The sequence below is a fragment of the Panicum virgatum genome, unplaced genomic scaffold, assembly GCF_016808335.1.
Source record: "Panicum virgatum strain AP13 unplaced genomic scaffold, P.virgatum_v5 scaffold_4237, whole genome shotgun sequence".
Taxonomy (NCBI): Eukaryota; Viridiplantae; Streptophyta; class Magnoliopsida; order Poales; family Poaceae; genus Panicum; species Panicum virgatum.
Window position 1 is genome coordinate 31,926 of NW_024376372.1, and position 22,479 is coordinate 54,404.

At 50.8% G+C, this 22,479-nt stretch overlaps 1 protein-coding gene across 1 annotated transcript; it reads left to right on the forward strand.

Moving 5' to 3' along the window:
* Positions 1-2,493: 2,493 nt before the first annotated feature.
* Positions 2,494-4,697, forward strand: LOC120694218 (indole-3-glycerol phosphate lyase, chloroplastic-like). The gene is made up of 7 exons (XM_039977374.1): positions 2,494-2,945; positions 3,048-3,194; positions 3,290-3,541; positions 3,677-3,754; positions 3,862-3,939; positions 4,048-4,107; positions 4,219-4,697. Exons 1-7 carry the CDS (start codon positions 2,685-2,687, stop codon positions 4,384-4,386), a joined length of 1,044 nt encoding a protein of 347 aa, XP_039833308.1. The 5' UTR covers positions 2,494-2,684; the 3' UTR covers positions 4,387-4,697.
* The last annotated feature ends 17,782 nt before the right edge of the window (positions 4,698-22,479 follow it).

Here is a 22,479-nt window from a genome sequence, read left to right on the forward strand (position 1 = left end):
CGTGAAGTGCTGCTGTTGGGGTTGAAGGAGGATTTGTATAGCTTGGTATTACCATACCACGGGCTTGGAATGAAATATATACTGAGAATGGGAAACAATCGGTGGACCAACACACACACAGTCACACACACACACCCCAACTATTACTAAGTGGAGACTTCTTTTAAAGCCTCCACCTGATGAAGCCTTCTAGAATTTTACGTGGAGGTCCTAAAATAGAGAGGAATAATTTTACAAATTCTCAAAAGCAAAATATCTAGCCGTCAAACAATATATATAATTGGTAATGCTATATTGATAATAATAGCAGCTGGATTTACTTTGTTTCTAAAATTTTATCAACCTATGCTATTACAAAGAATTAGCTTGAAATAACCCTCTATATCTTAATTACCCGCATCTGCGATTACAAAAAAAATTAGATCCAATCCAATTTAGATCTTTGGAAAATTTAAGTCTATATAGTAGTACCGGTTATATCTACCCTAACTATCCTGCATGTTCTAAATGGGATATGTTTTCTTCTCGGCCAAAAGCTATTAGAGAGGAATCAACGGCTAGCATTTAGTTCCAGGGAGAGGACCCGAATAAAATCGGAATGTGATATAATGAACTGTGCACAAGGAACACGTGCGCATGCGTGCCACCGGCACCACCACACCGCATGGAGAACCCGATCCTTCACATCCTGCTGCCTCGTTTGAGCTCGATTGGCAGGGAGGATCGAATGCTTTCTTTCAAGTTCCACTGGTGTTTCATTTGATGATCGAGCTTCCTGATCCGAGAAAGCGAGCTAGCCAGCTAAGCTCAGACCAAAAATCTATGCTTTTATTTTTTATAAAAATGTAGAAGGATCCTTGTGATAGTCTGAATGCAATTTTCTGATGGCAAAAATTTATCTGTATATATCAGATTGGCAAAAACGAAACTCGCTAAGAACACAATGAAGAATTTGTTTACGCGGCGCCAAAAAATTATTAGAATCAGACGGAGTGCGTGTATACGCATGCCATCTCCTTGCATCAAATAATAAGATAATTTTTGTGGACCTATAACAATGTTTTTTCTAGATAGAATCTTAACAATACAAAAAAATCCAAGCCGAAACTGTGCCAAACACGCAGTCCCTGGAAATTAAAGTACGCCAACTGAGAGTTTATAAAAATTTCTATTGGCAACTCAATTAAAGTGTACTCGAGCATATTTCTTTGGGACATTTGAACGCTGCTCGCGTCCCTAAAAATTAAGGTATATATGCCAACTAATAGTTTACAAATGTTTTTATTGGCAACTCAATTAAATTGTACTCGAGCATCTTTCCGTTGGGAGATTTGAACGCAGCTTGTGCCATGTGGCTGACACCGACGATTTAGCTAGTACAAAATTATAAGCATAAGCATTTTACATGTGTTGACAAAAGAGAAGTAGACTTGTCTCGACTTTTTAATATTACTGCATCTGATCAGGTGAGCATTCAATTAAAATGTCATCGGCATGCATGTGCCTCATTTCTGACATGACCGGCTTAAGCTGCTTTTGGGTGGCTAATGGCTAGTTTGTGCTGGAATATTAAAACACAAGCAAAGAGGACGATGTATTACTGTAGATTGCAAATGATGCCACCGACCTGGTCATCTGCTTCATTTCGACTACTGGCATGTGCCCAAGATTCGCTGATTTTTAAAATCAATTTGTGACAAATCATTTCCCGCCCCGATTGGCACCAACCCTAAGAATATAATTAATCTATGGTCATGCCAAACGTTAGGCCCATGCGCCATAGTTTCATTATTCGATGTGCAGACTCCCATCTTACGATGACAATTTACGACAAATATCTATGCTATAAAGGATGAAACTTTGAGATACAATTTCTACCTAGATTTAGTCTTTCTTACCCCTCATAGATGGTTCCACATGTGAGGCTCGAAGTTAAATGAGGAAGGAGGACCCATGAAAATGACTGAACTACATTAATTCCACCAAATGTGTCCTTGTTCATGTACCTGCCTGTGACAAAATATTTAAGGCAAATGTTATACTTAAATGTGGTTGGATGATTTTATATCTAAGTATTTTTTAATTGTGTTAGAATTATTTTATTATGAATGTGGAACAATTGTTCCAGTTGCACTATACAGATTGCTCTATATCTCCAAAAAAAATAGAGTGAAATATATCTAATTTTGATCATAAATGATGATGCAATGGTAGCAATCTTCAAACGATCTAGTCATCGAGCTGTAAAGTTTTTTTTTCATTCTAGCCCAGTAGGCAGTAGCCCCTCTCCCGTTTTATCTCCACAAAAACGTGCACAAGCAAGCATTATTGAAATTTAAATATGCACCGGACAAATTAAAACCATGTGATGCGCGACCAGCAAAGCACCACATGGTTTTTGCTCGCAAATATAGTAATATGCGGCCGCGTCGCTGACGACTGGCACCTGCCCTATATAACGTGGCGAGAAGCATCGCATCCTCCCACAACCACTGCACGGAACCCCGAGCTTTCTAGCGTTCGAGAAACAAGCCCGCCACAGCACCCCCGCTACTATACTAGAAACAAGCAAGCCACGGTGACCTGTTCCTGCTCGGCTCCTCCCCACACGCGAGCGGATTGGGTTCCCATCATCGATCGATCAAGCGAGACCGACAGTCCCGTGCCACATAGTAACTAGCGACATGGCTTTCACGATCAAGATCAAAGCTGCGTCGTTGACCTCCAACTCGACTTTTCCCCCGGCAGTTCACCAGCCATCGTCGCTCATCACGACGCGGGCGGCGTCGGTTGCGAAGATGCCAGCTGGGCGGAGGAAGGCTGCGGCGATCATCAGGGCAGTCGCCGCGGTGGCTCCGCGGCCTGCCCCGACGCCGGCCAAACCCGCGGGCAAGCGGTGCCTGTCGGTGTCGCAGACCATGTCCAGGATCAAGGCGCAGGGCAAGGTATATATGTGCTTTCACTCCTATCGTACATAGATTAGAGCCTCAGCTTGCGTGTACGGATTCTTAATGAGCTTCGGGACGGTGTGCCGTGCGTGATCGCAGACGGCGTTCATCCCGTACATCACCGCCGGCGACCCCGACCTGGCCACGACGGCGGAGGCGTTGCGGCTCCTGGACGCCTGCGGCGCCGATGTCATCGAGCTCGGCATGCCCTTCTCCGACCCTTACGCCGATGGGCCCGTCATCCAGGTAGGCCTACATAGCAAGCGATGTGATCCCTCCCCACGCATGCGAGCGAGGGCGCGCTCGAGCTTTGCCTCACACCTTGTGCAAATGAAATTTAGGCATCGGCGGCGCGCGCGCTGGCGAGCGGCACGACGACAGACGGTGTGCTGGCGATGCTCAAGGAGGTGACGCCGGAGCTGTCGTGCCCGGTGGTGCTCTTCTCCTACATCAACCCCATCATCCGGTGGGGGCTGGCTGAATTCACTGCTGCCGCCAAAGAAGCCGGTGTAGATGGTCTGATAGTCCCCGACCTCCCTTATGCTGGCACTTGTTCCCTCAGGAGTGAAGCCATGAAGAACAACCTCGAGCTGGTAGGTCCATTCGACATCCATCTGACTTTTTATTCCTATTCTTCATTTTTGCCATCACCATGCTGAGACCGAGACCAAGAAAGCTTCAATTTTGTCGACGTACTGATCTTCTGAACAATGGCTGCATGCATGTAGGTGCTGCTCACAACACCAGCTACGCCGGAAGAGAGGATGAAGGAAATCACAAGAGCTTCAGAAGGTTTTATTTACCTTGTGAGTGCATGCCCGTTTAAAACCATAATTGTTTCTTGATAGTTTATTAGCTCCTGTGCTGAATTTGCTCATAACATCCCCTTGTTCAATTCATTCGTCACCTACAGGTGAGCGTCAATGGCGTTACAGGTCCCCGCGCAAATGTGAGCACACGTGTCGAATCTCTCATTCAAGAGGTTAAAAAGGTATACATATATTTTACGGAAGGAAATATGTAAAGTCTATTTTTTTTTGTTTTATTAGACAACACTTTCGCTGATCACACACTGAACTTGTTTTATTTTTCTTTGCAGGTCACTAACAAACCTGTGGCTGTTGGATTTGGCATATCGAAACCTGAGCACGTAAAGCAGGTAGGAGAAGTTACCATATCACATCATCTGGTTTAATTTACTCATTAATTAGCATTGGCTAATTTCTTGGTCAAGTTTATTTAACGCAACCTTTTCGCATTTGCTGAACAGATTGCGGAGTGGGGAGCTGATGGGGTGATAATTGGCAGTGCAATGGTGAGACAGTTGGGTGAGGCAATATCTTCACAAGAAGGGCTGAAACGGCTGGAGGATTATGCTAGGAGCATGAAGAACGCATTGCCACGAAGCCAGACTAGTACTAGAGGGCCAGATAATTAATAATTACAGTAACCTGAAGGGCTCTTCTCGTTCGTCGTTAGGCAGCCGTCAGTCCATCTCTAGTAGAAAAAGGATCTTTTAATTTTCCTTTGTTTGTATGCATATATGTTTATTTAGTTTGGGTAGCAACCGTTCGCTTCGACCGTGCCTCGAGCCCTCAGATCACTGTGTAAGGCACTGGGTTGAAGATGATCGATGACCCGAGATGAGAACGAGCCGTCAGTTAAGCTCAAACCGTACGTCCCTCTTTATTTCGTGCTATCGTGAGGTTGCTTGCTTATATTTAATAAAGATTGAAAGTTCAGGAATTAGGGTAGTAGAGTATATCTTTATCTGCATCATGATCATCATGGGCTTTGCTTGAAATTAAATATATATACCCGCTGAGATTCCCACTTCCCACGCGAACGGGCCGGGAGAAACAGCACGGCAGCATCTATCAGTGATCAGCCTCTCGCTAGCTCTCTCGAGTCATCATCGTCTTCAACACAGCGCGCTTCTTCCAGGGAGTTACCTGCCACTGCTGCACTGCATCGGTTTGGAAAAGATTGCGCACGGCCAGCACATGTGCATGCACGTGTGCTCGAGCATGCAGCAGGCAACCCTGGGATCATCTGCTGAGCCTAGGGATGAAAATGGTACGGATATTTCCCGACCATATTCGAATTTGATCCGGTCTGGAAGTGTTTTTATCCGTCCGTATCCGATTCCGAGTATCTACTATCCGTAACTGATCCATATCCGAATGTTCAAAAGTTACATTTTTATGATGTCGATATCCATTACAATCTTATCCGACAAAAACTAACAATATCTGTATCTGACTCTGTATTCGAACACAAATATGAAAACAAATACGATATCAGTGATATCCGTCCATGTCCGAACCGTTTTCATCTCTAGCTGAGCCTACCTGACAGCCATGCCTTTGGATCGGATCTTGTCGCTGCAAATTGTGGACATGCCTGCTTGCTTTCTGCTGAAAAGTCACCGTCCACCAATGATACGTATATATATAGTATTGGAATTAGCGATTCAGAATTCCAATGCAACAAGTGGCTACCTCCAGAGTATCCGGACATATACCCGGAGTATCCGATGAAACGGTGTTCAAACGTATTTCCGCGTGACTTGTGACTTGTAACGTGTGGTCGTGTGGCTGCAATTCAGCACATATTTTTGCTACTTGTCACTACCGGAAAACCCACGTATGCCGAGTGCCAGGTTCTTTACCGAGTGCAGAATCTCGAGCACCCGGCAAATGAATTATTTGTCGAGTGCCCACCAAAAAGCACTCGGTGAACAACTGGCACTCAGCGGAATAAATCTTTGCCGAGTGCCGGCCAGTTGGCACTCGGCAAAGCCGCTATTTGCTGAGTGCTGGCCTGCGGGCACTCAGCAAAGCCCATCTTTGCGGAGTGTCTGAAAAAGACACTCGGCAAAGAGCGTCACGTGCACCGCACACGCTCGTAGACGACCGTTACGGTGGGGTGGCCTTCACGGCCGTTTTTGTTTACCGAGTGCCGATAAGGGGACACTCGGCAAACAGCTCTTTGCCTAGTGCCCCACAGTTGACACTCGGCAAACACTGTCACGTGCACCGCACACGCCTGTTCCCATGACCGTTACTCCGATGCCACAAACGTTCCCATTTTGCAACGATCGTTATTGTTTGCCGAGTGCCAGCTAGGTGACAAGATAGGGGCACTCGGCAAAGGGCTTAGAATGCCAAGTGTAATAGACCAGGCACTCGGCATTTAGTAAATTGTGCCGAGTGTCTGCTTTGGCACTCGGCAAATAAAGACAAAAACTTTTTCCAACAACCTCCAAACTTTTTCTTCTGTTCTCATACTATGTGAAGGACATCATATTTAAATTTGGCAAATTATCCTTTATGTTTACTATATTTAGATTATTTATTTCATTGAAAGAATATTTTGTGGATAATTCAAATTTGAACTGCAAAATGTTGTGTGATTTGTGGATAATTAATGGAAAAATTATATTCATGTTATTGGGTCAAATTTGAGGCTTTTTCCAAGAATTTAAACAAAAAATCAAACATCTTATTCAGGAAACATAGTAACGAATTTGTGGCTGAATAGATTTTAAATTCTATAAAACTCAAACGAAGTCTGAAAATTATGAAATTTGTAGTGAAAGCATGATATCATAAGTCGAGGCTGTGGAACAAAATTGAGAAGATTGCGCAAAAGTTATCACATACATTGGTTACAGGATGAGGAATTCCGAAGAAGTTCCAGAGATATGTGAATGAGTCCGTTAAGTTTTTGAGTCCAACGGACCATCAAATTGAGATATGACTTCAAAACTTTTTGTGTAGGCAATGGTCATGATTGATTGGTTTATGCTAAATATTAATTATTTTTTAGCCCATTTGATAATATTAATTTTTTTTACTACTATGTAAATTGAATTTGAACTTATACTGCATGAAATAATGGAAATGTTTTGGCTAAAGTATGTTAAATTTTTTATATACGCAATAGACCTCATAAATTTGTTTATGTTAAATTTTGGTTATTTTTCAAAAAAAATTCATATTTTTTTATTTTTTTTGTCAAATGTAGAGAATTAGTTCATACAAATTGAAATATAGCTAAATTCATTGAAACAATATAATATTTTTTGTTGAAGCTTGATATATTTGTGAAATATAAGTTTGGTAATGAAATGTTGAATTATATTCAAAGAAATATGTTTAAATAAATTTTGAATTGAAAGGAATTTGAAATGAGGTCTATTGCCTTTGCCTTTGCCGAGTGCCCAGACCAGGGCACTCGGCAAAGCGGTCGTGACTTTGCCTTTGCCGAGTGCCCAGATCTGGCACTCGACAAACACACTGCCCCCCCCAAACCCTTAGCCGTGCGCACGCCTCCACGCCCACACACACAACTCACTCACACACCCACACCCGCACGCACGCCGCCGTGCCGCCGCCTCCACGCCGCCGTGCCGCCGGAGGAGGAGGAGCTCAGCCCGGCCACGGCCCCCTCCCCTCCCCCGCCCCCGGAGCGTCGCGCCCCACCCTGCCCCCGGCGCGCCCCGGTGACCGCCTGTCGGATTGCTTATCCGGCAAGTCCACCAAGGGTACGCCCGGCGGTAGATTTGTAGGTGAAGGGGGAATTCTGGAGCCAATAACTAGATGGTTGCGAGATGACGCTAGGGTTTAGACAGGTTCGGGCCGCTCGGAAGCGTAATACCCTACGTCCTGTGTTGTGTGTATTGTATGAGCTTGACGATGAGAGATGGATTAATGCATTCTATGGGTCTCCTCACGATGCCTTTATAGGCCAGGTGCCGTGGGTTACAAGTAAGGGAGGATATCTACTCGGGGTGTTACATGGAATCAGGTCTATTTAGATCCCTAGATATCCGGAATTCATATCCGCGCCTTGATCCTGATCCTCGGAGGAACCTTCCGACGTCCAGGCGAGTGCCTGTCCGTCGGGTAGTCGTGCAGAGTGGTCCTGGCCGAGTAGGTACCCAGTCGGGAGATAACTAGTGGTTGGGAGGTACCCGGATGTACCTCCGTCAAGCCCCCGAGTGCTGAAGAGCTTGAGCCGAATCTTGATGGTTGACTTGTGCGAAGTTCTTCGAGACTCATGATGATTTCTGACTCCCTTTAGTTTTCAATGGGATGCGCCCCTGGGCGCACCTGTTGGGTGCAGCTCCCAAGCCTCGGAAGGTTTCGAAGAAGCTTTTCGAGGGTCAATAAAGAAGTCTTGTCTGTCTGAACTCCCGAGCTGCCTGAGCACTCAGTACGTCATGCTGCCTTGTCATTTTCCCGGTCATTCATCAGACCAGGTCCACCTGACCCTGGAGTCACAGCGCCAAGCCCCCCGAGCAGGGTCGCTGGCGGAGTCACGGAGACACGCCAAGTGGTAGCGGCGCCCAGCCCTAGAGCAGGGTGGCTGGCGGAGTCGTGGAGACACGCCGAGTGGTAGCGGCGCCCAGCCCCCGAGCAGGGTAGCTGGCGGAGTCCCGGAGACACGCCGAGTGGTAGCGGCGCCCAGCCCCCGAGCAGGGTAGCTGGCGGAGTCCCGGAGACACGCCGAGTGGTAGCGACGCCCAGCCCCCGAGCAGGGTGGCTGGCGGAGTCGCGGAGACACGCCGAGTGGTAGCGGCGCCCAGCTGCCGAGCAGGGTCGCTAGCGGAGTCGCGGAGACACGCCGAGTGGCAGTGGCGCCAAGCCCCCGAGCAGGGTGGCTGGTGGAGTCACGGAGACACGCAGAGTGGTCGCGGTGCCCAAGTAGTTTGTATTTTTACCATTGGTCTTCACTGCAATGGGCAGAAAGTTACCGTTGGGGGCCTGCTCCTTGCCGAGTATGACTCGGGCTGTTTCTGGAAAGTCGATTCGAATTCCGCGCAATCTTCGGGGTTGCCGTTGCACGCACGTCTGATCCTCTTTAAGAGGGGAAGGGCCCGGCCCGCGGGGGCTACCCGTTCCCTGGCCTTCCTGTCCTCGCCTTCTTGCCTTCTCGCCATCAGTCGCCCTCTCCACTCCTCTGTAAATCTGATCCACTTGCCGCCGTTCGGAATGGCCTGTCCTTCGCCGATGTCTTCCTCCTCCACGTCAGGGAGCGCTGGCGACGTGCCGCCACCCTCGAGGGCATGGGTGCCGAGCACCCATCGAGAGGAGGATATCCAGGACCTGGTGGAGCGCGGCCTCCTCCCCGAGAAGGCAATCTCGGGGCGGAAGTGCTGCTACGGGGAGGACTTCCTGACGGAGGACTGGACGGAGACGGTGGTCTTCCGGTCCTTCTATGAGAAGGGCTTCGCCTTCCCCGTGGGGACCTTCTTCCGTGAGCTGCTTTTCTTCTACGGGCTTGAGGTAACGCATCTCAAGCCAAACTCCATCACGCAGATCGCGATCTCTATTCACCTGTACGAGGCGTTCCTGGGAATCGCCCCGCACTTCAACCTGTGGCGGGCCCTGTACCATCTGAGAGGGTACCCGTCCGCCGCCCACCGTAACGTGGTGGGCTGTGCCGCCTTCTCTCTGCGCCAGGGTCGATCGTATCTGGCCCTGGAGCTCTGTGACAGCAACAAGGGATGGGAGAAGGAGTGGTTCATGGTGTCGAACCCAGCTCCCTGTCTCCCCGCTCGCACCGGCCGCGCACCGGAGTCCCGCGCGTGCTTGGAGGAGCTGCTGACTGAGGAGGAGATGATCCAAGTGAATCTCCTCCTCGATGAGATCGCCGGCCTGTTGGCCCAGGGGCTGGCAGGTGCCATGGTGGCCCTGTCCTTTAGCAAGCGGCTAGTGCAGCAGATTCAGGACAGGGTGCACCCCGACTTCGAGAACTGGGGTTGCCAGGACCCAACCCGGGGGCAGAACCGAAAGGTCCCCCGGGAAGAAGCTTCGAACCGGGTCGCCCGCATGATGCCGGGGGCGATCCGTGACAGAGGGTGCCCGAAGGCACATTGCTTGAAGCGGCCGACCAGAGCCGTAAGTCTTCTTCTCCTTTATGTATTGTTCTGCTTTTTGTTCCGAGTAGTTCTGTTTTTGCCTTGAAGTAGTTTTTGGCCCTGCTTTCCGTATGCAGCGCACCCGTTGGGTTGTAATCAACTCGGAATATCTTCGTGCTTGCAGGCCAAAGTCCAAGAATTCTGGTCCCCTACTCCCTTGCCAGAGGGGGATGCAGGGAAGGACGCTGCTGACCCGACCAATCTGAAGGAGCCAGAGGCGGTCGATCTGGAAGCATCGGCCGACTCGTCCATTGGGGGCAAGTCGGATGTTGAAGTTGTGGGAGCCAGTGCCCCTCCTAACCCGACCGCATCGGGACCGCAGAGGAGGAGGCGGGCCATCCGCAAGATCTCGGCCTCCAAGGCCAGCATGAGGGGTGCCCTGCCCAAGCGGGGCCCGCCGCCGCCTCGAGGTTGGGCAGCGAAGAGCCTAGGGCGGAGGACGCCCCCGAGTTGTCGAGTGAGGGCACCAGCGCTGGCGCCAAGCGTGCAGAGGGAGAGGCGGCGCTGGGGCTGACGCGCATGGGAGGCATCGGGTTTCCTCTACTCGTGCCCCGGTCGCAACCGCCCGCCGCACAGTTGAAGACGTCCTTCGTAGCGCGCAGCAACGGAGGGTGAGTAAAGCTGCAGTTGCGAACCTTGTTGTTTTGCTTTGAATCTTGAATTGCGTCTTGCTGATGCGGAAATTCTGGCTTCACAGGAAGAGGAAGGTAGAGGAGTCCACTGATGAGACCCGCAGGGTCGAGGTGGCCATGTCTCCTCCATGCCACCGAGGGCAAACTCCGCCTGGAGCGCCAAGCGTGCGGAAGTTTGGTTCGGAAACCACCCAGTTTTCCTTTGCAATGAGTTCACGTGGATTTGACGTGAGACCTTGCTGGCAGGTGCGGAGGCCCAGCTGGCTGAGGCGGTCGCGGCCCTAGGGTGGCTCACCGGCAAGGTGAATGCCGTCCTCACCGCCTTTGAGCCTGAAGGCGCGGCCGCGGCAGAGGAGCTGGCGGCATGCGGGCAGCTGGAGGTCTTCGCCAGGAAGGCTGCCGAGGATGCGTCCTAGTACACCCTGGGACTTGTGAAGTCCCACTACTCGGAGGCCGACTTGGAGCCGGTGGGTGACGGGATGGCGCCAGACACCTCGGACCTTCCCTAGTCTGACTACCTCATCGACGCCCGGCCGATCGCGGAGTGCGTGGCGGCCGACCTCAACCTGTAGCTGTAGGAGCTAGGAAAATGGTCAGTAGATGGCCAATAAATAATATTTATTTTGTATGTAAATAAATTTGCATGTGTTTGTGTTTGATTCCGCAATCCAAGAAGTTGCCGAGTTGACCGAGTAGTTAGGAAAGACGACCCTGCGATGTGCCTTTACTTGCCGGGTTGAGAGCTGGTCATCAAGCGCGCGAGCGGTAAGAGGTGATGCAGGGTGGTTTCAAGACTAGCAGAGTTGTGCTCGCAACAACTGGTTGCATTGGGTGTGTCTGCGCTGAGCAGACTTGGGCGGATCGGGCTGGCCGAGCCCATCCCCCGAGTGTGGCAGGCGAGTCGGGCTGACTGACGCGCAGCCCCCTAGTGTGCTGAACAAGTCGGGGAGAAGAAGAAGAAGCAAGTACAAGTAACTAAAAAACTTTGAACTTTATTAATAACTGATGAGTTGAATACATAGCTTTTTTTATCATTCTTCTACGGATAGAAGCGACGAAGGTGCTCGATGTTCCATGGGTTGCCCACATCCGTTTCATCATCGCGCTACAGCCTGTAGGTTCCTGGGACGACTATGCTACTTACGATGAAGGGGCCTTCCCATGGGGAAGTTAGCTTGCCTTCGGGGGACTGGACCCGTCGGAGTACCAGGTCGCCGACGTTGAAGTCACGCTGCTGGACATTTTTGTCATGGTAACGACGTAGCTGCTGCTCAAACCAGGCGTGCTGGAGGGCTGCCGTTAGACAGTGCTCCTTGGCCGAGTCGAGATCTGTTCGCCGAGTTGTTTCAGCATCGCCTTCATCGTAGTTCTGGGTGTGCGGAGCACCAAAGGCGATATCTGTCGAGAGGATAGCCTTAGAACCGTAGACCATGAAGAAGGGGGAGTAGCCGGTGGCCCGACTTCTCTACGTGCGCAGTCCCTATACTACTCTGGGTGGTACTTGGATCCATTTGGAGCCATATTTTTCGATCGGGTCAAAGATCCTGGCTTTGAGCCCCTGTTGGATCAAGCCGTTGGCGCGCTCCACCTGGCCATTGTACTTGGGGTGAGCCACGGAGGCATAGTATACATCAATGCAGCTCTCCTGGCAGAAGTCCCAGAATTCTGATCTAGTGAAGGAGGATCCCAAGTATGTGGTAATCCGGTTGGGCACTCCGAACCGGTGTGTTATTTCTTCAATGAACTCAACTGCCTTGGCTGCTGATGTGGATGAGACTGGCTTCACCTCGATCCACTTGGTGAACTTGTCAATGGCGACGAATATATGAGTGTAGCCGCCTTGTGCCGCCCTGAGTGGTCCCACCGAGTCGAGTCCCCAACAGGCGAATGGCCAGGATGGAGGTATTGTCCGCAAGGCCTGAGCCGAGACGTGTTGCTGCTTTGATAAGAACTAGCACCCTGGGCAATCTGGATCGGCGACCAATACTTCCTGGCCTAGGGCTGGCGCTAGGTCGGGCTTGGTGGGAGGTTCCTCCTCGATCTTGACAGTGGGGGAATTGAGAGCCTGCACGAAGACTCCGGCCGGGACGAGTGCCCGCTTGGAGCCTAGCTTGGAGAGTACGTCGGTTGCCACATTGTAGTCCCGGAGGACATGGTGGAATTCCTGGCCGTAGAAGTGGGCCTCGAGTTTATGTATCTCCTTGCAGTAGGCGTCCATGTTCTCCTAAGTGCAGTCCCAATCCTTGTTGACTTGCTGGATGACGACTTTGGAGTCGTCGTAGGCGAGGAGCCTCTTGATGCCAAGGGAGGCAGTGATCCTGAGACCGTGGATGAGGGCCTCATACTCGGCCACGTTGTTTGTGGCCTTGAAGAGTAGCTACTGGACATACTTTAGCTGCTCACCTCTCGGGGAGATGAAGAGGATGCCTGCACCGGCAACGTTGAGGTTGAGGGAGCCGTCGAAGTACATGATCCAATGCTCAGGTCGTTAGTCGGGTGGAGGATCCTGGATTTCTGTCCATTCGGCGATAAAGTCGGCTAGAGCTTGTGACTTGATAGTGGAGCGAGGGAGGAACTCGATGGACAGGGCCCCCAGTTCCACCGACCATTTGACGATCCGGCCGTTGGCGTCTCTATTGTGGTGTATGTTGCCAAGTGGGAAGGAGGAGACCACCTTGACGTTGTGCACCTGGAAGTAGTGGCGTAGCTTCCTTGACATGATGAGAATCGCATAGAGGAGTTTCTGCACCTGAGGGAAGCGCAGCTTGGACTCGTCGAGTACTTCACTGATGAAGTAGACGGGTCGTTGTACCTTGTAGACATGGTCTGGCTCATCTCATTCGACGACCAGGGCGGTGCTGACCACATGCGTGGTTGTCGCGATATAGAGGAGTAGCGTCTCCCCCATCTTCTGGAGCTATGAGGACGGGCGGAGTTGTGAGGAAGTCTTTGAGATGCTAAAAGGCTGCGGCAGCTTCCTCATTCCGCTCGAACTTTTCTGACTTCCTGAGAAATTTGAAGAAGGGAAGGCCCTTATCGCCGAGTTGGCTGATGAACAGGCTCAAGGCCACCATGCACCCAGTAAGCTTCATTAGATCCTTCTTGCGCCTGGGTGGCTTGATGAACCTAATAGCATTCATCTTCGTTGGGTTGGCTTCGATGCCCCTACTGCTTACGATGAAGCCGAGTAGCTTCCCGGCCGGGACGCCAAACACGCACTTGGTGGGGTTTAGTTTCCATTTGAATCTCCTGAGATTTTCAAATGTTTCTTGGAGGTCGGCAATGAACTAATCATTGGACCGTGTTTTGATGACAATGTCATCCACGTAGGCCTTGGCGTTGCGCCCGATCTGCCCCTGGAGGCATTTCTGGATGGCCTTCTGGTAGGTAGCGCCTGCATTCTTGAGGCTGAACATCATGGTGTTGTAGCAGTACACCCTGAAGGGCGTGAAGAAGGAGGTCTTCTCTTGATCCGACTTCTTCAGGGCGATCTGGTGGTATCCTGAGTAGCAGTCAAGAAAAGAGAGGAGTGCGCACCCGGCTGTTGAGTCAACAACCAGATCGATGCACGGGAGAGGGAAGGGGTCTTTAGGGCAGTGCTTGTTGAGATCTGTATAGTCAACACACATTCTCCATTCGCCATTTTCTTTTTACAAGGACTGGGTTTTCCAGCCATTCTGGATGTGTAACTTCTTGGATAAAACAGCGGCTAGGAGCTGGGTTACTTCTACCCTAATAGCCTCCTTCCGATCCTGAGCGAAGCGACACAGCCGTTGCTTGACGGGCCGTGCTTTCTCGTTGAGATCCAAGGAGTGCTCAGCCTCCTCCCTCGGTACGCCTGGCATGTCGAAGGGCTTCCATCCAAAGATGTCCCAGTTGGCGCGGAGGAAGAAGGTGAGCGCGAGTTCCTATGCGGAGTCGAGGTCGGCCCTGATCAAGACGGTCTTGTCGGGGTGGTTGTCGCTAAGGATGATCGCCTTTGTCTGGCTGTCAGGGTGCAGCTGGGACCCTGAGTCGTTGGAGGGTTTCTGGAGCTGATCCATCGTGAGGGCCTTTGCTGCCTGGGCGACCAAGGCCTGGTTGTTGCTTCTCTCTATGGCTTCTGCATTGTTGATGTTCTCCGTCTCGCAGGCGTGAGATGTCTGGATGTCGCCGCGGATGGAGAGGACGCCGGCATCTTCAGGAGAAGATACATGTGGTTCGGGATCGCCATGAACTTGGTGAGACCTGGTCTCCCAAGTATGGCTTGGTAGGAGGTCTCGAACAGCGCCACCTCGAAGGTGACCGGGAGGGTGACCTTGCCGACCGGAGTCGAGCCAGCACCCGGGATGATGCCGTAGAAGGCCTGGTTTGAGGGGACCAGTTTGGTAATGTCGAAGCCCATGTCCTCTATGGTCTTGGCGAAGATGATGTTGAGGGCACCGCCCCCATCTATGAGCACTATGGCCAGACAGGTCTGGCGGATCACCGGGTTCACCACAAGGGGGTAAGCACCCGGCCTAGGTAGGTGTACCCAGTGGTCGCGTCGGTCAAAGGTGATCGGAATCTCCGACCAACGAAGGGGCTCGACCGGGTGCCTGAACACCGAGTAGATGTCGCGGTTGTGCAGCTTGATGCTGCGCCGGCAGGGCGGCGCACTGGAGCCTCCAAAGATAATGTTGACCACCCGTTCTTCCTCCTGAAAGGTGCCGAGTGATATGTTGCCTTGCTCAATGTCCTCATCTCGCCTGGGCGAGCGGTTTCTACGGCCGCGGCAACGGGAGCTTCTGGAGCCACCCTGCCTATCGCGGTCATCCAGTCTTGGACGCTTGGGCTCCTCTGGGGTGACACTATTGGAAAGGGCGTGGCACTTGCGCACCGTGTGGTTGGCGTCTTTGTGCCAGGGGCACTTGGCTTCGAGGAGCCAGTCGAGTTCCTCCTGTTCGAGGGAAGTACGCTGCTGGGGGCCGATCGGCGACGGCAACGGTGTTGTCGGGGCCGCGTTTGCGCTCGCGAGCCTTGGATGACTGGGCGCGGTCGCGGTTCTTGCCGTGTCGTGAAGGACGATCACCACCTGGACGAGCCGAGTCGTCGTCCCTTTGGCGAGGACGATCGAGGGGGGCGCCGCGGCCCTTGTGACGACGGTGTGCGCGCTCGGCGTCCTCCATGTCAGCGTGCTTGTTGACGACGGCCATCATGTCGGAGACGGTCTTGGGATTGCTTTCAAACATCTTCCTCCATAGTTCGATGCAATGGAGGCCTTGGTGGAAGTGGTAGATCATATCCCTGTCATCAACTTCCGTAATCGTGTTACGATTAGCAAAGTACCTTTTGATATAGTCACGCAAGGACTCGGAGGGATGCTGCGTGACACTGCCCAGATCCCATCTTGTTTTGGGGCCCGGGCAGGCTGCCTGGTAGTATTGGACGAAGGCGGTGCAGAGGTCCTGCTTGATCGAGCCGGCAGGAAGGGATTCGAGCCAGTTCTGTGCCCGGCGGCTCATCATCACCGGAAAGTATGCCACCATGATGTTGTTGTTGCCGTTCGCGGCCCGAATGGCAATGGCGTAGGTGCGAGCCACGTCTTGGGGTCGGATTCACCATTGATTTTCTCAATGCCGACCGGCTTGAAGGTCGCGGGCCACTGGATGGCTCGCAACCTGTCGGAGAAGGCGGAGAAGCCGTCGAGGTCGTCCGCCGGGTTGTGCTCGTTGCCTGCGAGGTCAACGATCGCGGTTGTTGCGGTTGGCGCTAGGTGCACCATGCTCCTTGTCGTAGCGGCGACGTCGTTCCCGCTCAGCGTTGTCCCATTCGTGATGACGATTGTCAATGCGGGGTCGAAGATCACAATGGTCGAGGCGGTCACGGAGGTCTGGCTGGTCGACCTCCTCGTCACGGCAATGGGGGCGTACCGAGCGGTTGGGGCTCGATTGTGCCGGATAGTTGGAGTAGTCCCTTCTCAGGCCCTGAGCCTGGGTTGCTGCAACGTGGAGATGGGCACAGGCTTTTACGATCTTAGAGGTTTGGGGAAGACCTTCGAATACCTGAAGAACGGCGACCATGTTGGCAGATTGCGTGGCGAAGACTTGGTGGCCATCGTAGTCCAGGATGAACTCGTTTTCGAGGTTTCCGGGCCTCGGTGGAGATGGACGCCTCCGTCCAACCCAAGGATTGCGGCGCTCGGCGTTTTCGAGATCTTCTTCGGCTGCGCCCGCTGTTGGTCGTCCTCGCCGGTGAAGGACTCGGAGTCCAGCAAGACGACCGAGATCTGGCACCGGCCGTCGGGGCTGCTGCGGTTGGGCGGGAGGGTGAAGACAACGATCTGATATTCAACCTCAGGGGATGAGTGTGAATCAAATCAGACCTGATCATAGTAGACCGCAGAGTTGTTGCGGAGACCATGTGGCATGATGGCCGAGTCACCTGGACGACCCAGCACGCTCTCGCCGAGTTGTATGCACTCGGCAATGGATCTGGTAACGCGATCTATTTCGGAGATTAGATCGGTATTGGAGATAACAGGGCTACGCATTGCCCTGGGGAGAACGATCAGAGGATCGTTGATGTCGAGTTCGGAAACTCGATGGACGATGGAGCTCTACGCCATCAGATTGGATCTGACAATGGTTGAACTGCCGCTCTCGGCAATCGAGGGCCTAGTGGGTGGGTTCCGGGGAACCGTAGTTTCTGGGAAACTACCGAAGGTGAAGGCGAATCCGGCGGCGGCCTCCATCTGGATGCTGACACTGGCGGAGAAGAAGGTGCCGGATCTTGATTCCATCGAGCTCGCTGTAAGGACTCCTGAGAAATCTCCCCTACCTGGCGCACCAACTGTCGGATTGCTTATCCGCAAGTCCACCAGGGGTATGCCCGGTGATAGATTTGTATGTGAAGGGGGGATTCCGGAGCCAAGAACTAGATGGTTGCGAGATGACGCTAGGGTTTAGACAGGTTCGGGCCGCTCAGGAGCCTAATACCCTACGTCCTGTGTTGTGTGTATTGTATGAGCTTGATGATGAGAGATGAGTTAGTGTGTTCTATGGGTCTCCTCACGATGCCTTTATAGGCCAGATGTCGTGGGTTACAAGTAAGGGAGGATATCTACTCAAGTTGTTACATGGAATCAGGTCGGTTGAGATCCCTAGATATCCGGAATTCAAATCCGCGCCTTGATCCTGATCCTCGGAGGAACCTTCCGACGTCCAGCCAGTGCTTGTCCGCCGGATAGTCATGCAGAGTGGTCCTGGCCGAGTAAGTACCCAGTCGGGAGATAACTACTCGGCTGGGAGGTACCCGGATGTACCTCCGTCAACGCCCCCGGCGCGCGTCCCCGCCCCCGGCGGCCGCCCCCGTCCCCGGAGCGCCGCAACCCCGCCCCTGTCCCCGGCGCCCAACCCCCGACGGCCCGGCTCCCGGCGGTCGTCCACGCCTCGGAGCCCGGCCGCCGGCCCCCGACGGCCGCTTGTGCCGGTACCGACGCCCATCCCCGCCCCGGTGCGCCTGTGCCCGCCCCCGGAAGCTGCCTGTGCCGGTACCGGCGCCAGTCCCCACCCCCGGTGCGCCCGTCCCCGCCCCCGGTGCCGCCCGTGACGTGTTCGGCGAAAAGCTAGAACCGCGAGTCCACTCCACGCCGGCCACGACTACACCGCCGACCCTGGATATGAAATGCAACCGCCCCCGTTATTGATAATGTTCTTAGATCATGCAACCGCAACCCAGTTAGGTGTCTCCCATTTGGAAGAGATACAGTTGAAGATATGCAGATCTTTGCATATCTGTAACTGTATGTTTTCCGAATTGTCCACTGTTTTTTGGACAGCCCGAGAATGCGTAGATACGGTTAGTTTTCATGGTTCACTCCTATCCGAGACAGAGTCTCGGCATCACCTCCCCATTGTTCTCCGGATACACAATCTCCCTTCTGGGACGTGTATCTGGAGAACAACGGGGAGGTGCTGCTGAAATTTTGTCTCGGATGGTAGTGATCATGAAAACTGACCGTATGTATGCATCCTTAGGTGGGATTAGGACCTACCTTCACCTATTAGAATGTTGGGACAACACGTAGATGCATTTGATTTTTATTGTACTCACTCTGGTCTAGAGGATGGATGACTGTCATTGGATGTACACGGGCCGCCCAAGTCAGGCTACCATGACCGATGAATGGATTCGAAAGACTAATGATTTTTTGGAAGCCGCGTGGAGTCAGGCTGAAGGATCAAGTTTCTTGTGGTGTCTGTGCAATAGATGTGGAAATAAGAAACGGAAAACGAAGAAGGTTATGGGCCAACATCTTTGCAAGTATGGATTTAAGCTGGACTATACATGGTGGACCTTCCATGGTGAAGCCCACCGTATGAGGGACGAGGTCATGAGGCAACGCATTGATGATTGTGATGCTGATGGTGGGGTTGGAGACATGTTACATGACTATCATGAAGTACATTTTGGTGAAGGACCGCAGGAGGAGGAGCCAGAGGCATCCGCAAAAGGCGGATTTCGAGATGTTGGAGGCGGCATAGAAACCACTTCACGGCCATACAAAGGTTTCTCAGCTGGACGACATCGGACGGCTAATGGCCTTGAAGTCTCAGTTTAGCCTGAATCGAGACGCCATCGACAGTCTGTTGACCGTTTTTGGAAGCATGCTTCCAGAAGATCACATTCTACCAAAGTCAATGTATTAGGCACAGAAAATTCTCAGTGCACTTAAGATGCCATATGAGCAGATATATTTTTGTCCAAATGGGTGTATCTTATTTAGGAAGAAGCATGAGAAAGATGCTTATTGTCCAAAATGCAAAGCCTCTAGGTTCCTCGAGGTGGACTCTGGTAATGGTCAGCCTAAGAAGCAGCTCACAATTCCTGTGAAAATCGTACGCTACCTTCCTTTCATTCCGAGGATGACCTAGCACAAGAAAGGTGTTCGATACAACCATGACAAGATGGTGCATCCATCCGATTGTGAGTCATCGAAGAATTTTGATAGGAATCATCGTGACAAGGCTAATGAAGCTCGTAATGTACGTATTGTGCTTGCAACAGATGGGTTCAATCCTTATGGGATGGTGGCCGCCTCGTACTCATGCTGGCCCATGTTTGTTATCCCTCTCAATCTCCCCCCAGGGGTCCTATTTCAATGACAGACCATATTCGTGTCGTTGATTATTTTAGAGCACCCGGGGAATAAAATGAGTGTTTACATGGAGCCTCTGATCGATGATTTGGTCAAGGCATGGGACGAAGGGGTGTGGACCTATGACCGAGCAACAAAGACAAATTTTAAAATGTATGTTTGGTACCAATTCTCCCTGCATGACTTACCCGTGTATGGCATATTCTGCGGCTGGTGTACTCACGGGAAGTTTCCATGTCCAACATGCAAGGCAGCTCTGCAGTTCATCTGGTTGAGGAAGGGGGGTAAGTATTTGTCGTTTGACAAACATCAACAATTCCTCCCCGCTGACCATCCTTTTAGACAAGATGTTTAGAGCTTCACGAAAGGTGTAAAAGTTACAAAAATTGCACCGCCGATTATGACAGGTGCTGCGATTCAAGCTCAGATAGACGCTCTCCGAGTCAACGATGGCGGTGGTTTTGTTGGGTACGATGAGGAACATGCTTGGACTCAGAAGTCTGGGCTGTGGAGGCTCCCCTATATTGATGATATCCTACTTCCACACAACATTTATGTGATGCATACTGAAAAAATTGGGGGGAGGCACTTTTTGGAACAGTCATGGACATTTCTGATAAGTTGAAGGACAATGTAAAGGCAAGAGTGGATCTGGCAATGTTGTGCGATAGAACAAGATACAAAATGAGGACTCCTGGACCTGGCAGAAAATGGAAGAAGACACAGGCCGACTTCATCCTCATGAGGGCCCAAAACAAAAAAGCACTAGAGTGGATCCAAATGTTACAATTGCTCGATGGATATGCAGCGAATCTGAGGAGGGGAGTGAACTTGACTACTATGCGAATCAATGGGCTAAAGAGTCATGACTACCACATATGGATTGAGCGGCTTCTTCCGGTGATGGTTCGAGGCTACTAACCTGATAATGTATAGCTCGTGCTAGCAGAGTTAAGCAATTTCCTCCGTCAGCTTTGTGCTAAGGAGTTATCTCGGGCTGTTATTGTGGATATGAAAAAAATAGCTCCCGTGTTGCTCTGTAAGTTGGAGAAGATCTTTCCACCAGCCTTCTTTAATCCAATGGAGCATTTGCTTCTGCACCTGCCTTATAAGGCAAGAATGGGAGGGCCTTTGCAGTTCTATTGGTGCTATCTAGTTGAAATATGTCAGAAGGTTCTTCGAACGAAATGTAAGAATAAATGCAAAATTGAGGCTTCGATTGCAAAGGCATATATTCTAGAGGAGGTGTCAAACTTCACGACTAAATACTATGGTGAGAATCTTCCCAGCGTGCATAATCCACCGCCTCGTTACAATGCGGGCAATAATGAATCGAGCCTCAGCATTTTCCATGGGCAACTTGGAAGTGCAAGTGATGCGAGGTACAAGACCCTGAACCATGAAGAGTGGCGCCATATCAAGCTTTATTTGTTGACCAACCTTTATGAGGTGGAGCCGTACATAGGGTAAGTTCTCATTTACCATGTTCACAAGGTTCCACGATTCATCATCTCATTTAACATGTTCTTGCGTTTGCACTAATCAGCATCCAACCCCCTTGATCATATTTCACACAGGCAATTTTTTTGTCAATTCTGGCGTCGCTCAAAGCCTCCGACCCAGAACGAATCGGAGGCTCTTCTTAAAAATGGCGCTGGAAATTCTCAGCCTGATTTCATTTATTGGTTGCAACAAAAGGTAAACTCCAATTCACAGGATATCGCTTTAGCTATAGGGTCAAGTCATTTGTTGGTTCGAACATTATGACGAACTATGTTGCTTCCGCTTTCAGGGGCAAACTGATTCGTCCATGAGTGCCGAGTTGAGACAAATTGCCGATGGATTTAGCTATCAGGTTAAGTCATTTAACGTTTATGACGTGAATGGATATCGCTTCCACACAACAGGATACGAGCAAAGTCGGCCCAATCGAAAAACCACTAACACTGGAGTCTTTACGCCAGGCCAAGATGGGGTCAAGTATTACGGAAGAGTTGAAGAAATATACGAACTCAAGTTTCATGGTTCCGTACAACTGACTCCCATCATTTTCAAATGCCATTGGGTTGATCCTACATTAACGAGGCGTACCCCAAATGTTGGCCTAGTCGAAATTCGTCAGGATTCAAAGTTACCAGGTGACGATGCCTACATTGTGGCTCAACAGGCCACACAAGTTTATTATCTCTCATATCTGTGCCAAACCGACAAACATCTTTAGGGTTGGATGTTGCGTATAAGGTATCGCCACACGGCAAACTTTCTGTTTCAAACAATGAAGACTACAACAATGCCAGAGAGTTCTTTCAAGAAGAAGGACTAGAAGGGAGTTTCGAGATAGACTTAAGTGACGTGATGGGAATGGAAGTGCACAATGAAAGGGTTGCTGACGAGGAAGCTAGAGATGAGGTTGAAAATGCTCATGACTTAGAATTACTCGAGCGGCTGCATTTGGGCAGAGACAGTGAAGATGACATTCCTCCCTCGGATAATGCTGATTATGTCGAGGAGCCTAATAGTGATGATGAGGATTATGATCCAGCTAATCCCGATCATGATAACTATTTCTAATACATGTGTGAACCGAATTATTTAATTCTATGTATATATATTGTTTATTTTGCATATTTTTGCATAATTTGCTATGAACCGAATTGTTTAATTCTATGAACTGATTTTGCATATTTGTGTGTGTATATATATATATTGTTTATTTTGCATAATTTGCTAAGTACATATTGTTCATTTTTGCTGATTCGTTCACTATTATTCATTGTAGGTTATTGATACGAAATGCTAGGCGGCGGTAAAATGAGTTTCCTGAGCTCCTTGTATAGGACTAGTGGTGGAGGG